This window comes from Pristis pectinata, chromosome 11, assembly GCF_009764475.1.
Source record: "Pristis pectinata isolate sPriPec2 chromosome 11, sPriPec2.1.pri, whole genome shotgun sequence".
NCBI classification, from domain to species: Eukaryota; Metazoa; Chordata; class Chondrichthyes; order Rhinopristiformes; family Pristidae; genus Pristis; species Pristis pectinata.
Window position 1 is genome coordinate 68,494,195 of NC_067415.1, and position 14,242 is coordinate 68,508,436.

The following is a 14,242-nucleotide window of genomic DNA, read 5'->3' on the forward strand; positions in this document are numbered from 1 at the left end:
CTCAAGATGTTATTAGATTTACAAAAGCAAATATATGGTCAAAAGGGGTGAACTGATATTTTTTCTCAGAATAAAATATTTTTATTATGTTTTGTTAGGGATGAGATAAAATGAGAAAATATTGGATCCTTTGCTTGGAAAGAGCAATAATTGTCTGGATGAGTGAAAAACCCATTAAATTTCACCTCTCTGTGTTTTTCATTTCTAAATGCGGGATAACAGGAAATATAAAATCTTCTTGCACCCCTATCCTTTTCCATCTTTTCATTCTCAAGTAAAAGCCTCGTCCTGATTTCCATTTGACATTGGATGTTCATAAATTCATTGCTCTCTGACACACGATTCCACGCAGCTTTAATATTTTTGGGTTGATTATCATTATTTGCGTAGGTTTAATTGTTCTAATGAAAAGCTGCATTTATATTCTTCACTAACATACCAACATGACTGACCATATTTATTATTGGGAACAGATTATTGGCTTGGATTTTGATTGCTTTTTTTTCAGTGTAAATGCCAGCCAGCTTGAGACATTAATGAATGTAGAAGCCCAGAATTTACTGGTCAAGCTCCATCAGTGATTGCTGTGCTAACCTCAGCTGCTGGATTCTGCATTGAGTCCAGCAGTGGAATGAGTGCATGATGGAATTCCCCAGCAATTACAACAGAGAATCAACTCTCAGATGAATCTGTGACCCCTTTCATGTGAATGGAAATTCTACAGCTTGCAAGAAATTAAGAATAGGGTAAGTTGCTTTAAGATTATTTGCATGTGGAGAAATCACTTTAATTACTTAAAAGGCATTTAAGTTCTTTTAATGATATTTAAGTCGTAATGGTTCTTGCACATTTAATAGCTCAATTCGTATTTCATTGTTTATAGTTTTGAAAGGTTCAGAATGTCAAAGTCAGGGACAATTCAAAAATACTAAGAAATCTTGCCAGCTCTGACAGACAGTAAAGGTGGGTGTGTGGCTTTTACATCAGTTTTATTAGCAGGATTTGTTCTGGCCCATCTATGTGACTTGATGTTTTTAATTCATTTTTTTGGAACTTGGGTGTTACTGGCAAGCCCAGCATTTATTGGCTATCCCCAAGTGAGTGGCTAAGACTATTTCAGAGGGTGTTTAATGAATCAACAACATGGATGGGTCTGGAGTCAACTACAGATGAGACCAAGTGAGGATGAGTTTTCTTCCTCTGAATGACATTAGAGAACCAGAAAGAATTTTACAACAATCCTTCGGCTTTTATAGTTTTATTGGAGTTTCTCCAAATTCCAGATAATTAAATTAATTTAAATTCCACAGCTGCCATGGTAGGATAGTTAGTCCAAAAATCACTGGCCTGGTAATTTATGCACTCTGTCACCACCATACCCAGTGGTTTGAGGCCCTGTCACCAGTCATGGTCTCATCACTCTGGTCAGTGAGATGACCTTCCTGAATATCATCATGATGCAGTAGTGAATCTAGATCTTAGCAAAATTCAGACTTTTGAAAGGATTTTTCAATATTGCAAATGAACACAGGAGACAAAATGCCTCTGGGTACTGTTTATATTCACTGACTAATACATTTGCAACAAACGTTAGTGTGCCATTAATCTATTTGAAATAAATATGCTAAGGATTTTATTAAAATACTCCACACAAGAATTTGATTTGAATCAGTGTTCCAAAATATCTACACAGAACTTCCAACTCCATGAAATCCTAAAAAAAATCAATGTGCAGTAGGAACCTGTGTAGCTTCATCTTCTGTGTTCTATCTTACAACGTATATTAATAAGGTCCCTGACTTCAAATCCAAACTAAGAATACCTCCCTTTGCTAACTTAGAATTCTTCTGAGTGGTTATTTCTCGTCATTGAGAAAAAACTCAAACAAATACTTAGCTAGGCTTTTGTTTTTTATGTTCGTACTTTTAAGTTTAAAACTGCTCATCCCACGAAAAACTCAGAATAAAAATATCATTGTATTTTACTTTACATGACACAACATTACCATTTATTTGCCTTTCAAGATGACTGAAAATGGTAAAGCTCTATGTAACATATTTTGCCCTAAATGTTACCTTTCTGTAAATGGAAAAAAAAACAAAAGATTTTCAGTGGAGTGAATACTTAAGTTACGTACTGAAAGGTGTAAAAGGTGATATGCAGTGGGGCAAAGCTGTTGATTTCTTTTAATTACACTATTTTTGTGTCCATTTTCTTGCTCAGTTCAGTAGAATAGACTCAATAATTGCAGTTGATATTCATGGGAATCTTTGCATTACATGGCATTATGTATGGGTGTACATTTTGGACTAATTACTGGTCTCTGCAGAGCTTTTTTTTACAGTTTATGAACATGTGTAAACTATAAATCAAATTCATTAAAATGATCATTGAGACAAGAAGTCGTATACATACGTAACACTAAATTATATAAAGATTTAATTTGAGTTAAGTTATTATTAGATTTGTCCTTTAATAATAAAAGTTAGCAGATTAATATATTGTACCATATTGTAACTTTAAGATAAGACAGAACAATTGAGCAAATCAGAGAGACAAACAACTGTTCCACAAACATCCCAGAGAGTAAGTTCACCTGGTCTGCCTCATCACCACTGCTCGCTCTATGCTTTTCATGTTTTTAGCAACTAAACAGTGGGCATCATAGTCAATGTGAAGTAATAAAAATATAAAAGATGATAATCACAAAATGAAACAAATCACAGTTACCTACTTTTCAATATTGATGTGTTGGTTATCAATTAGTAACTTTTTCAATTAGTCAGAAATAAAAGAAATGGGAATCTGGCTATGAAATAGTTAACTATTTTATGACTATTTATTTGTGTTGCAAAGCATGATATGCACCCTGACTCAGCAAGTAAATTTCTGCAAAGTCCAGCATAAGCTCAGATGTTATCACAAAACAACACCCCTTTGGAAATAATAATTAATTGTGGTGTGAACTTTTGGAGTTTAAGACTAAATAGTAAATAAACAGTGGAAAGATTGCACACAATAAGGAATATATACACATATCATTTTGATCAAGATCATCAGTGTCGATTTCAACTTTGCATAACATGTTTAAATTATACCATCTGCTGTTAATTTAATGGTTGATTCTATTTCTACTGTAACATAACAATCTGTCCACCATTCAGCCTTTAACTACATAAGTGGACAACAATACCTATCTGGATTAGTGTGCAGCATTTTAAGTTCGTTAATGCTTGTCATCTAGATTTCAATAAAGTATCAGTTAATATTTGATTTGTTGTACTGCAGACCGCACATCTGATTTCTATGTTTTCAATTTATTTGCTTAGTTTCCATTGAACCACATTATAGTTACATAAAATATGTTTTTAACTGCATTTTAGATTAAGGAAGGTTTATTTGTTTTTTGGTAAACATATTGAAGATGTCCTTGTAAAACTGTTAAGAAAAATATCCATTTCAATTTAGGAGAAAGCAATCTTGTATCAAATTTAATGTATGAAACTTTGTATATGAAACAAATACTTCAAGCTGTGATTTTATCCTTTATTTTCAATGTTATTAAATAAATGTATTAATAGGATTGTGTGAAAGATTAGAAACTAGAACAGATTGCCATGATTATGTTTGTAAGATGGTTCATTGAAGTGTTCAGTGGAAAGACTAAGCTATATAGTTGGGAACCATGCTTCTTTACCAAGCAAACTATATAGGTTTAAGGGCTATGTCCTTGTGGTTATTGAATCTGAAAATCAATTCTGTACATTCACTTGACCTGCATAGAGTTCAAAGATGGAACACTGCACATATATACTTCCCAGAAAATGTAAGTGTGGTGAAATAAATATATATTCAGAGCACCTCCTAATAAATTCAAATGTTGACTTCAGTTTCATGTATCCTCGTTTTTCCCTATTTCACCAGTATGTTGGTTAGGGCAGATCTGGCTGGAAAAGTAATTATGTGCTGTCAGGGCATCTTATTATTAATGTGTAAATCTGGCAACAAAATTCTCGGTCAGAAGCAATTTTCATAATTTGTTGGTTGATTAACGTTAGTCTTCTGTTTGCTTCAAACAAATGGGATCTTACCTTTAAGTTCTCCTTTATTTTGATGAACTTGCTGGGTTTGCTGATGGGTTACCTATTAAATATGCCACAGTAAGTTATGGTTCATAAGAACTAGCATAAGGACTTTGTAATAACAATTTTATTTGGCAGAAAACAAACAGTTTAAACTTTGGAGTTTTTGTAAACTTTGACAGCTTTTTAAAGTTTTTTAAAAATTAAAATAATTGTGTTTTTTTTGTCCTTATTTTACTCTTTTGTCTCCTTTTCTCTTTCTCTGAATCCAGTCCTTCCTTCTCAATCTATGTCTCTTTTGGTAACTGATTTGACTATAACTCATTTTTTTCTTTCCGTGCCATATATTCTGATACTTAATCACTTCTTTGATTTGATTGGTTAAGGAGCTGGACAATAATCCCATTGCTTTCCCAGGTTCCTGATGCCTCTTTGACCTTGCTGCAGCATTATCAGATCATACAAGTTATGGTTTAAAAAAATCTTCTGAGCTTAAGAATGCAGTAAAAGGTCTAATGGTGCACAGCAGGCTCTAGCAATATTTGGAGCATAATAATTAAAATGTTATTTTAAATAATTGCATGTCTTATGAACATAAAACAGAAATGATATTGGGTGCAACTTGGAATTCAAAGCATTAAGCATTCATTCGTCTGCTGAGAATAGTAATTCAATAATTCAAATGCTCTACCCTATCTGAATTATGGAGATAATAAGGTTGCCAGTGATGATTTTAATGAATGAGGTAAATTCCTACAGTCATCTTAAAATAAATAAAAAGAACATTCAAAACTCTTCCTCCTTTAAGAAACATACATTGTGATTTATTAATTTGAACAATACCTCTGGTGAGGATGCTATAAATATGTTGTGTTTTATTGCACCAAAGTTGATAAAACCAACCAAGAAAAGGAACAGAATAAATACTGTGATTTTATATGTGAGATACAGTTAGTGTTTCTGGAAACTGCGGTAATATTTTCAGGAATGAGAGGATAAAGTCTGGATTTCTTTATATGCTGCTGTATTCCACTTGGGCCAAGCAAAGAGAATGCGTCTGCCAATCTGCAACAAAATTATTATTTCCAAGAAATTTCTACCTACATTTTATCCTCTGTAATTGGGCAGTAAAAGAAAGTAAAGATTACAGAAGTAACAATAAATTTCTATTATCCTGATATTTAATTTCCACAAACATAGGCCTGGCTCCTGCTTAAGCTTGATAATTATTTATTTATGAAAAGCATGTGTGAGAATGGTTCACTGAACCTTTAGAATAATTTAATCAGGGAAAAACATTAGATATGACAGTTTAAAAAAATCAGATAATATTTTAATGAAATAACTTCCACAACTCCAAAACCCTTTGAGACATCACTGTGGCTTTGATTTCTCATAGACTTAAGTACTGCTTTTCATATGAAATTTCCATGAGAAACAAATTTATTTGACAGATTTCTGTGAGCATTTCATCAACATGTTTTCTGGCTGAAGTACTTGAGGTATATCTGCTGTTAGTCAAATTTCTCAGAAAAGTAATGGATTTTAAATAAATAAATGTAAAACAGAGTAAAATAAAAACCTGCTTTACAGCAGTTCATGAAGATGCTGTACACCATCTAATGCATTAAATTAACTCAATATCAATTCACACACTTTATCTGGGTGAAAATTGTGGTGAATGATGAAACAACATTTAAATACCACAGCAGTTTTATGAAAATTAAGATTTTCAATCAAGCCAAATGAATTTGGTGTGGAGTATTGAGGGGTGCCAAACTATTTGAATCCCTGTCATATGAGTGCAAGGTGATGACCTTTTTTAAAGAGTAAAACCAATTGATAGAGAAAATTACTGAATAAATACTGACCAGCTAATGGCATGTATTTGTAGAGACCTCTACTGGGGATGTTAATGCAATCAGTTCAAACACAATTCCAGATCTTATTCTGACTGTTTCTTTTACAAAAAATTGCTTTATCAATGCATCATCATGCTGACCCCAAAATCAGATATTCTAGTTGCAGCTAGTTCTTGGCAGAAATCTGGTTCAGTTAAAGAATGCAATTCCATTATAACAAATGGTTAAAATGAGTAATGGTAAACCCTGTTAAAATGCTGCTCTCTGACAAATGCTTTTTAATGTTTTTTTTTATTTGGCTTTGTTTAATTAATAGCCACTGAAAACAATTTGCCATTTTTTTAAAATTCAACTGCCTTTATAATTTCTATTTTTGTTAAACTATATATTGTATGTAAAAAAAATATGCCACACAAATAGCCAGTTTGAACACCTAGTGGTGCAATATAACTAACCCTTTCAGTTCTTTTTCTTTACAAGGGTACAGACATTACATACAGTTTTGTACAATCCATCATATAGCCCTGCATGGCCCCAGTGCACACACTGATTTGTGCAACTCTGAGATGAATATTAAAGACCCTGAGGTCTCTTTCGAATTTAAAAGTGCAGAATGCATACAAAGACATCCACTTAAAGAATAAGAGCTTCATACTAAAATCAGGGGTGTGCTAGTCTCTTGAAAGTTTGCTGGAAGGCCAATTTGATCTTAATCATAAAGACGGCTGAAGCTAGAACCAAACTCAAAACTGTGCATTGTACATCATCTAAAACACACAGAGATCCACTGCAACAGGTATATAATGTCCTGCAGCAAAAATGCAATGTACTGATGGATTTCTGTACATCATGCGCTATTTTTGATGTCATCTAGGAATAAGCAAAATGTTTTGGTTGGAGAGGTAACTCCCGGGTAAATTTTGTTTTGATTAGAAATAGTTCGCCGGGTCTATGTTGTAACTAAAATATTCAACTTGAATAAATGTGTTGTGGAGAAACAGCAATCTTACTAGCACGCTTAGATGTACTGCCACTTTAGTAAAAACTATATTGTTTCCCAAAAGATAATAAGAAAGACTACAATGTCCCTTTAGAAGCAGTAACACCCAAAACGATTACTTATGCCTACTGCCATCATATCACCAGGACAACCTTCAGTTGAACTTTCTTGATCCTAGCAAATTCAAATGTTTCAGTGGACATGTGTTTGTGCTGCACACCCCTTGTTCAAATATCCATTCAAGGTGACAATCTGGTGCCAAGGCACTTTCACCTCAAACATTTACGCTAACCAGAGAGAGAAAAAAAACAGATAATTATAAATAAATACTGTATACAAACAACTCTCTGGCTCAGAACTGACTGCACGTGGTCTGTTTTTCGAGAACTTCGAGGTAGTCCGGCTCGACGTGAAGCTTTGCCTTCAGTTCCAGATAGTCATTTCTAATTTGCTCAGCATATAAATTACTGGGTGCCCCATAGAGCACCGTCTCCCTCATCCTTTCTGGATGTAAATATTGACGTCTAACTTCATAGTTTGGTGAGTAATTATAGTTTGGTGGGCTACCATATTTATAGTCAACACTGTTCCCACTGGGTGACACCTTTTCGGGTTCTAAAATCCCACGGTAGAAATGATCTACATCTTGCACAGGGGAGATCTCCTCATGGGGTTCTATGATGCTGATGCTGTATGTGGGGCTTCTCAGCTGGTTCTCCCTTTCCTCCTCTGGTTGGCTTCTGTAGGCGACTTTCAGCTCATGTAAATCCCTGTAGTCGTCCACTGAATTGCCTTCCCTCGATCTGTAGATGGGGTTCTTGCACATGTGTCCCAGAGGCTGGGGGATGTACTCATACACTTGACTGGCTGGACCCTTGGCCTTGGGAGCCGACCTGTGGCTATAAACACTGTATTGGAGGTTGAAAGAGCTCACGTCCGAGTTGTTAGTGCTGGCCCGGTCACTTTGGGCCTTTTTTCGACGTTTCATCACCACCACGAAGAGGCCAGCGGCGACGAACACGGATGTGATGAAAACCAGAAGCAAACTGAGGATAAGGACAGAGAGCGGCACAGAACCAGTGTCCGTGATGTACTGAAGTGGGGTGGCTGCGGTGGTGGGTGCCTCTGTGGACTGGGTAACGGAGGGGCTCGTAGTCGACACCACTATATCTGAGTAATCGGGGCAGATTAAATCGGATTTAATCGTTCGCAGGTCTTTCCCTGCGAATCTTTTGGGCGATTCGCAGATGACATCATTTATAAGAGTCCCAGTGTTAAACCTCTCCAGCCAAAGCTTCATGCCCACTATATCACACGTACAATCCCATGGATTTTCGTACAACTCGATCTGTATTAGGGATTTCAGTTGCTCGAGGACTCCAACCACAGGCAGGGAGGTGAAACGGTTACTCCTCAAACTGAGCCTGGTCAAATTCAAACCAAGAAAGATACCCCCGGGGAAAACCCTCAGCAGGTTGTTATTTATAAAGAGGAGCTGCAAATTGGGCACCGGCCGAAAGGTGCCGTACACTATCTCTTTAATGGCATTGTACTCTAGGTAGAGGTACTGCAAACTTCGCAGCCCGTAAAATATTTCTGAAGTGAGCCGTTCGATGCAATTACCATTGAGATAAAGTCGGCGCAAATTTGTCAGATTCATAAAAGCACGGTCCTGCACCACGGTTATCTTATTATTACCAAGATGTAATAAATCTAATCCGGGCGAGTCAAAGAAATCGGAGCGTCGCACGGTCAGGATGTAATTCCCTGTGAGGTACATTTTTTTGGGATTGTAGGGCTTTGGCTCCAACTCGGATATTCTTTCGATCTTTCTTTCCTGGCAATTTACGTTAAGACCGAGGTCGGAGATCTGCATGTTACACGTGCATTGGCGAGGGCACACTAAAGGCACGGGAGGCTTGGTCTGATAGGCGAAAATAGGTCCATAGTTGTATCCTTCCTTTAAGGAGGGTCCCTTGGAGGTGGTGCGCATACGTGGTAATTTGGGGAGGCGAGTGCCTTTTGGGGCCCTGGCTGGGAACTTTGACACAGGCGATGAAGTGATGAAGGACGTTGCCGGCGCTGGGGTAGTGTAGAAATAGCCATGTGTAGTCAAAGGGGGCACAGGTTTCCAATCGGAGTCCATGTTCATTCTCCTGGGGCAGAGCTCTTGCTTGGCGACCTCGTCTAGGTCCCTGCCATGGAGCCGGAAAGGCGTCTCACAAACAACCTCCCCGACCAAGGCCGTGTAAGAAATGCTCTCCAGCCAAGCTTTCAGGGCGATGAGCTCGCAAGTGCAGTTCCAGGGGTTTTCCTCCAACTGCAGCTCGACCACCCTGTCCATATGCTCCAGAAGCCCCGCGTAGGGTAACATCTTGAGCCTGTTGCCTCGCAAGTCGAGGTGGGTGAGAGGGACGTACTTGAAGATGTTGCTAGGTAAACTGCTGAGGAGATTGTCGTTCAGGATCAGGACTTGCAGCATGTGCAGTTTACTGAGAGAGCCGGCTTCGATCGAGCTGATGTAGTTATAATCTAGCTGGAGGTATTCCAAATTCTCCAGTCCAGAAAAAGTATCATCTCGTATCCCTTCCAATTTATTATTATTGAGGTGCAGCCTCTTGGTCGCTCGCAGCCCGTTGAAAGCGCCCGGTTCGATGTCCTGGATCTCGTTGCCACCCAGATGTAGAATAGAAACCCCAGTAAAATTAATAAACTCGTTCGAGTACAGTCGGTGGAGCAGATTCCCGGTTAGAAAGAGATGATAGACAGAGAACCGCGGCGGGCTGATCTGGAGGAGGCTGATAATCTCGCTGTTTTCACAACCCACCACCAGTATTTCGTCTTTCTCCTCGCAAGAGCAAAGATTTTCACAAATCTCTCCGTAGCTTTCGATGGTTTCAGCCCAAGACAGAACGAAGGATGCAAAAGCGATGGTTTGCGTTATCCAGACATACATTTTCATGGTCCGAGTGCGGATCCGTGTTCACTCTAGTGCTCTGTTACAGCTTATCACCTTCAGAAGATAAGAAAGAGTGTAAATACTTTCTATTGCAAGCGATCGACTAACGTCACCAAAATAACTGCTTCCCCCACCCTCCCGCTCCTCCGCCCCCAACACACACACACACACACACCCCGCCACCATCACCACTTTCAAGGGAGTGGGCTATTTTCTGAAGGCAGACTCGATTGGTGAAATTGCCATCAGCTCTCCAACTGAACGCTGCAATGACGTCGAGGTCATCAAAAGTTAAAATGACATTCCCGGTATAATTTCAGGGATCTGATCGTTTCTCAGTTCGAGACCAGATCCTTCAGTGGCGACAGTTCAATGCACTCATTCAATGCATTGGACGAGCAGACGTACTCGGCGGATAAGGAATGATTGGAGCCTCTGTTAGTTGAGATAGGAAGTTGCATTTAGTGTAAGCGTCACTTATCACATACTGCGTTAACGTCACTGGACCATCAACATGTATTTGACTAGATTTCAGAAATGTATCTTCAATTTAATATTTTCGCAACAATGGAGCTCGTTAGGTTGCTAACTGCCAACACTTGTAAGTTCCCAATTAAAAGGAAGTCGTGACCTTTTGAAAAAGAACCTTTGACTAAAAATAGCTCTCACCAAACATGTGTATATTTTGCAAATAATTCCACATAAGCTCTTCAGTTGCCTTCACGTTAAGGCACTCCGTAGAACATAGCCCACGCTTCTAGTTGTACGCAGCTGAATGCTTTCAGAAGCTATTGCGGTTCATATACTTCACATAGAAGATGACAAAGTAATGATGAACGTGGTTTTAATTTTTCTCCCTCGCTCTCATTCGAACAGAATGCCGATTTCTACCCCCACTGATTTACCCCATCTCTCCAAACAGTGGCGGTTTTGAACAACAGCTCGGTATATTCAGCCATATCTGAAATTGTGTTTCCATGCGAAATTTCGCAAAAGCAGCCCAGCGAAAGTACAGTAGTTAGATTGGAAGATTTGTCGTGGCTTAAAGCTCATCGCCAATGTAACAGCGCAGGAACTGAAGGTTATAATCGGCGAGAACTGTCGCAGACCCTCATCCCTCAGGGTAAAAGACACACAAGTTGATTAAACGCAAGCCAATAATCTACGACAGCGATTTAATACCCAAATTTCATCTAGCTGGAAACAAATCCGATTTCCTGCCGCTTTTTTTTCATTCAACCACTGCATCACACAGGCTTCGCAAAAAGATACATGTAAATTTCTACCTACTGATGCTGAAAATCACTTCGTTTCGAGCATGGTTGCTTTTTGCGAGTCTCAACCCTTTGCAACCTCAAGGATACGAATGCACAAGGTTGCGGCGCAACATTTAAACAAAGCGCAATTAAACGTTTAAACACTTTAACGCGATTATTAGAAACCCCCCAATTCCATTATGGACGAATGAGAACTGTGCTCTTTCCCCCTTTATCAACAGCGTCTCCCATCGTTTCCTTCGATGCTGTATGCATGGGCAAATTTTATTCCGTCCACCCACCTCCCACCCTCGATCACCCCACCTCCCCAAATAAAAGTTCAGAATCTCATCAAATATATCGGGATAGAATGCAAAGATGGGAAACGTTAAACTTCAAGATTAGCACTATTTGAACAAGCATAAGTCACCAGTATTAAAGGAATGCCCAACATCGCGTCTCTCTCCGGATCACTGCTCTGTGTGTTCCATGTTTTAATGCCAGAAGGTTTATTGTTGCATTATTTTGGCCGGTGCTCAATACTTTTATATCTGGCATCAAGAAATATGTTTGAAAATAAGAAACATTCCTACTTCCAGAACCGAGAGATAACGGTGGCTGAATCCAGTTACAATGAAATTAGAATCTACTTACCCAGCTCGGCTCCTGCGAGGTCATAATATTGCAGGAGGTGGTGCGTTTCCGGCCAGGATCCGAGTTAAACTGTTGGATATGTGATTAGGAATGCTTAAAGTGGTTCTCTCGGTTATATATCTGCCGTGTGGTGCTATACTGAGGCTTTCACAGACCGCTTCACATTATCAACATGACGGCGAGCCGTTGTGAGACTTCGCTCACTTCACTTACAGCAACTTTACCGTGCGATAATCAAGGCTAACCGGGGGGGGGGGGGGGGGAATCCCCAGCCCAACAGAGTGCCTTCTTGTCCTTCATTTCGGCGCTAAGAAAAAAAATAATCTCATCCTTCCAGGATGACAGCACTTCCTTTAATCGCGATCTCTAAAATATGGCTGTGGCGATCTCATCCACTAGCTTTGCCTTAAAGTGGAAACTCGGGTGATGGAGCTGTGTAGTGTACTTGTCTGGAGAAATCCACTGTCGTATTAATGTGGACTTAAATCAACCCTCGGGGAATGCGGAAGGATGTCGCTCGAAGTCCTTATCATGTAGCCTTGCCTTTCCATTGAACCCATTGAAAGCCAAACGCCGCTGCCAACAGTAGCAAGAATCCTTGCTGTAATTTGGGAGCAATATTACATTTGAAATGGAAGATGCATATTGCGCAAGTAATAGCCGGAGAATAAATCTTAACGCCAGAGTCTTCCACTAGTTTCGAACAGTGCTCTTCATTTGGTTTTGTTCGACGGTGTATTTTGTTTTACATTCCACCTGGGGTGATCCAGTCCATTTTTTTAAAGAGGGTAATAAATCAGCGCTAACAAACCATTTGTAGGAGCGTCAGTATTTAGTGTACTCAACCTGGTTGTTTGTCATTCCAGCCATTTCCCAAATAACAGGCAAACAACCAGCAAAAAAAAAGCCACTGAGCTGAGCTGAGCATTATAATGACCAATAGATGGCAGTGCAGGGTGACACAAATAAGGGCTGACACAGAAAACTCCCTCTGTTTGACTTTGTCGATATCCTGGAAAGAAGAACCTAAAAAAGCAATTGTGTGGAAACGGTTGATCTCGGAACGGACATACCTGTGTTCGCCCGGGGTCCTACTTCCCGCTTGATGAACAGATAAAATTCTTCATTTTGCACCGGCCATTGTCATTATCCTTGAGGTTGCAGAAAATAACGTTTTAAATCACTGCATTAATAATCACCAGGAAAACAAACATTTTTATAAAACTCGAACCAGCCAAAAATAAATTGGAACTTTTAAAGAGATACTTTTGTAATGGTAGAACAGAGCAAGGGTTATAATTCTTGCTATGTTGATAATATTCCCACCTCTCAAGGGTTCAAGGCCCATTCCAGGTGAGGGAGTGCCACAGTGCTTGGCTTCTTATCTTACATTGCAATGTTAAACTAACCCTACCTGCACTCTCTAGTGGATGTATAGGATCCAATTGCACTATTTTGAAAAACCTGTAATCAAAAACCAAAACAAAAAATCTGCAGATGGTGGAAATCTGAAATAAAAACACAAATTGTTGATGGTACTCAGCAGATCAGACAGCATCAGTGGTGAGTGAAATAGGGGTAATATTTCAGGTTGATGCCTTTGCATTAGAACTGATAATGATATTTTAACTGAAACATTAACTCTGTTGCTCTCTCCAACCTACAGATGCTGCCTGACCTGCTGATTTATTATTTGTGTTTTGGTCAACATATTTCCTTCAAAGAACACGCTCATTATTCCCGGCCAACCTTTAACCTGAATCATTTCCAATGGAAAAATAAGTCTCCTTATTATAATGTAGGGATCTTTTTTGTATCCCAAATTACCAGTTAAAACTACTTCTTTGGCTCTAAAGGTCTTTAAAACATTCTGAGCCCCCAATATAAACAGAAGCCTTATTTGGCAGAATTATTGAGATTGTGGTATTGTTGTTGTAAATTACATCAGGACTGTTCTTTAGTGTCAAGATGTGCATAGGATCCTCAGTTTATTACAAATATCAGATATCTCAGCTTTGAAATATTAAAACATTAAATAATGACCGTTTGGGAAAATAACATGTAACAAATAGACTTCGCAGATTGCCTTTGAATATGGTTGTGCCAAGGACACAGAGGTGGTGAGGTTTCTTATGCTTTGAACTATCTACTTGGCAAGGAGGACATGACATGGAAATCCAGTGGGGTTGTTTCAGTTTAGACTGAAATTTTAACATTGAATGACAAAGGAATGCAGTAGTTGGAAATTCAGCGAACAAAAAACATTTATTTATAATGGTCAGTCTGTGTCGGTAACTTCTCCCAAGTTGCATGACTTTAAATTACTGCTGTTTTAACTTTTCATATGGCTAGTCTTACTTTCAGATCTTTGGCCTACCTTTGTCTTTGAACATTTAACTCCTTTGTTCTGCTGTAACCCTCAGTCTCTG

General features: G+C 38.7%; 1 protein-coding gene across 2 annotated transcripts; it reads right to left on the reverse strand.

Moving 5' to 3' along the window:
• Window positions 1-1,325: 1,325 nt before the first annotated feature.
• Window positions 1,326-12,066, reverse strand: LOC127576258 (SLIT and NTRK-like protein 5). 2 transcript variants are annotated; one of them, XM_052026739.1, is made up of 2 exons: window positions 11,814-12,066; window positions 1,326-9,957 (listed from the first exon to the last, which is right to left on the reverse strand). In XM_052026739.1, exon 2 carries the CDS (start codon window positions 9,904-9,906, stop codon window positions 7,297-7,299), a length of 2,610 nt encoding a protein of 869 aa, XP_051882699.1. In that variant the 5' UTR covers window positions 9,907-9,957; window positions 11,814-12,066; the 3' UTR covers window positions 1,326-7,296. The 2 variants fall into 2 exon arrangements, with proteins under 2 accessions (XP_051882699.1, XP_051882700.1); XM_052026740.1 differs by lacking the exon at window positions 11,814-12,066 and adding an exon at window positions 11,190-11,235.
• Window positions 12,067-14,242: the final 2,176 nt, after the last annotated feature.

Excerpts from the sequence above, each read along its gene's own strand:
- LOC127576258 (XM_052026739.1), bottom strand. The coding sequence starts at position 9,906 with ATGAAAATGTATGTCTGGATAACGCAAACCATCGCTTTTGCATCCTTC.